Source organism: Octodon degus, unplaced genomic scaffold (assembly GCF_000260255.1).
Source record: "Octodon degus isolate 3935 unplaced genomic scaffold, OctDeg1.0 scaffold00183, whole genome shotgun sequence".
Lineage (NCBI taxonomy): Eukaryota > Metazoa > Chordata > Mammalia > Rodentia > Octodontidae > Octodon > Octodon degus.
In genome coordinates this window covers 3,490,987-3,493,512 of record NW_004524759.1, presented here as the reverse complement: position 1 = coordinate 3,493,512, position 2,526 = coordinate 3,490,987, and the positions used below count along the sequence as shown (strand labels likewise).

The 2,526-nt window shown below is 46.0% G+C and overlaps 1 protein-coding gene across 2 annotated transcripts in view; it reads right to left on the bottom strand.

Annotated features, from left to right (window-relative positions):
• Positions 1-2,091, bottom strand: part of LOC101577398 (nuclear factor NF-kappa-B p105 subunit) — a 34,360-nt gene extending 32,269 nt beyond the window's left edge. For both annotated transcript variants that reach the window (XM_023703888.1, XM_023703887.1), the window contains exons 1-2: positions 1,989-2,091; positions 147-238 (exon numbers count right to left, since the gene is read on the bottom strand). In XM_023703888.1, coding sequence (XP_023559656.1) covers positions 147-238; positions 1,989-2,058 — 162 coding nt within the window. In that variant the 5' untranslated portion in view covers positions 2,059-2,091. The remainder of the gene's footprint in view (positions 1-146; positions 239-1,988) is intronic.
• Between the last annotated feature and the right edge of the window lie 435 nt (positions 2,092-2,526).

The window sequence follows — 2,526 nt, the reverse complement described above, 5'->3', positions numbered from 1 at the left end:
TTCTCGATGGCCTACAAGTCTTAAAAATAGGACTGTTCAATGGATGTTAAATAAACATGTGATGTTTTTCATTTTTTATATACAAAAAGTAAGTACTGAATTTCAGCAAGACAAAATGTGAAGGGCGGTATTGATGGCTCCCTTACCTGTCTGTGAACATCTGTGGGAGAGAAGTCTCCAAACCCTTCCCAAATGCCTCCATTTTCCTCCTCTTCATAGAACCGAATCTGGATGTCATCTGCAAATGGTCACAAGCAGGTGTGTCACTGTGTGCAGCGTGACAGTCAGGCTGGCTCTCAGGCCTCCCTACTGGACACTCCAACTTTTTGAAAATAATCAGAATAGATTCAAGGTTTAAAATTTATATAAGTCGTGTGTTCTAAAAATCCCTCAGCACCATTTCCCTTGCTACGGCAGAATCTAAGGGTTAACTGATCAACCTGAACTCTCTCTTGTTCAGCACTGAACCTGCCCTCGACACTAGCATGAGATGGGAAGCCCAAGGAGGAGCATCCAAGCTCAGAGGCTCACTCCAGGGTACATGCTGTATGCAGCAGTTAGCTCGCCTTGGGCTTACTTGAGGGCAGGTGTTGTCCCAAGTGCTTTCTATGTAAAGGCCAACTCACTCTGCCCTCCCATTGACCCAGGAGGTCGGTGTTCTCTTATCTTCATTTTTGCAGAAGAGAAACTGGGGTCCAGAGAGTTTCCTAAGTCCCTTATCCCGGACTGACAGCCAATGAAAGGAGAAGCAAGGATCTTCTGGCCTCAGTGCCCAAGTGCCTACATGCTCTCCTTTGTGCCTCCTGTAATCTATTCTCAGTCCCTGTGAGTGGTCGGTCAAAATACCCAGGCGGTCAGTTCACTCGGGACACAGCTGTTCTTTACTTCTGCAGAAATAGGACCATGTAACTGGCAACCCCCTGGCTTCACTTCCCACTTCATAGGAAAGACCACACCATGGGCTGGTACAAATTTCCATGGGGCGGGGGCGGTTAGGAGTCTAGGGTTAGGCAAGTGCCCCACTGCCTCCTGGGTCACTCCTTCACCTGTAGGTAGGACTATCTCGGCCCTAGTTTTTCAGATTCCTTAAGCCAAAACTTCGGTGCTAGGCTAATAGAAATGATGATTCAGGCAAACAAAGACAACTCAGCCCGGAAATGAGTACTACTTAGAAGAGTGGGCAGGAGGAAGGCAAGGAGCAGCGAGAGTGCCAACACTCAGTGTTGTTTAGATAAAGAACTCACGTTTACTTCACAATCGGATCCCACTTTTTCCTGACTTCCTGTCTCAGAGCATTTAGCCTCTACTTGAGCTATTTTAAAAGCCATGCTATGTATAATCAAGAGTGATTTCTAGTTCTGTGTCTGCTTCATTTGAAAATGCCTACTTTGTAGTGAACAAACCTTTATTATACTCTCCTATACTTTACATTGATTATTTTACTCAAGAAGAGTGAATGAAGTCTGAGAAAGTGACACATGATCTGATTTCACTAATTTGCTTGTCTTCTAATAGGTCCACTGAGAACAAATGCCAAGAACCTCTGCCCAAAACGTCACCTGGAAGAGAAACATGGTCTGAGAACTCCCTGTCCTCGACCTTTCTCCAGCTAGCGTCACTGTGACATGTGCAGGTGGGTGGAGCACAAGATGTAGGACTTAGGACAGACTCTGTGCATTTGCGTGTGTGTTTGTGTGTGTGACAAGTGGGCTGTTACTCTTTTATTATAGTTTAACACATGCAGAAAACAAAGTTTAAGAAATAGAACCACTGATGATCACTAGCTATAACTACCACTGTTTTCATATTATTTCTCTTTATTTCTGGGGAAAATACAAGATGAATTATATGGTTGGGTATTACAAAATGACACTGAGCACCGGGAGAAGATGCTCAGCATCAGAGGGGCCTTCCTGGTGGGCTGCCCAGGAGTAACCCAGGGAGCACCAGGGTTGGATTCTGAGTCTTGGAGCACAGCGTGTCCTTACCTTTCTGCACCTTGTCACAGAGGAGGTAAATTTCTTCCCCCCCAGTTACGCATCCAGCAGTCCTGTCCATTCTTACAATTTTCAGGTTGGACGCATTGGGAGCCTCTGTTCAAAGGAGAAAACAAAACATGTCTAGGTCTGTCATTGGCCTCCCCCATCCTTGGGGGCCCTGCTCGGCATACCCTCTCTAGCCCAGGTCAAACACATGTGGTCTCGTGTGCTTTAGCAGAGACACAGATAAAACAAAAATATTCCCAAGGTCCCCTGAGCACTTGCAGCAACAGAACCATTGGGCATCACCAAGGCAGGGGAGGACAGTGAGGCAGAAGAAACGACGATGTTTGTTCCTCTCCATAACCAGAAAGAGGGACTGACACAGTGAGACGGGAGCTTCTGGATGTCTGAGGAAGAACCAAGCTGGTGGACTTCTGGGATTTCAACGAGGTCAAGAATCTAACCCCAAACTTGTACCATCTAGAAGAGCCCAAAACAACTTGGAGAAGCGCAGGATTCTTAAACTACTTAGTAGTTTTTATTG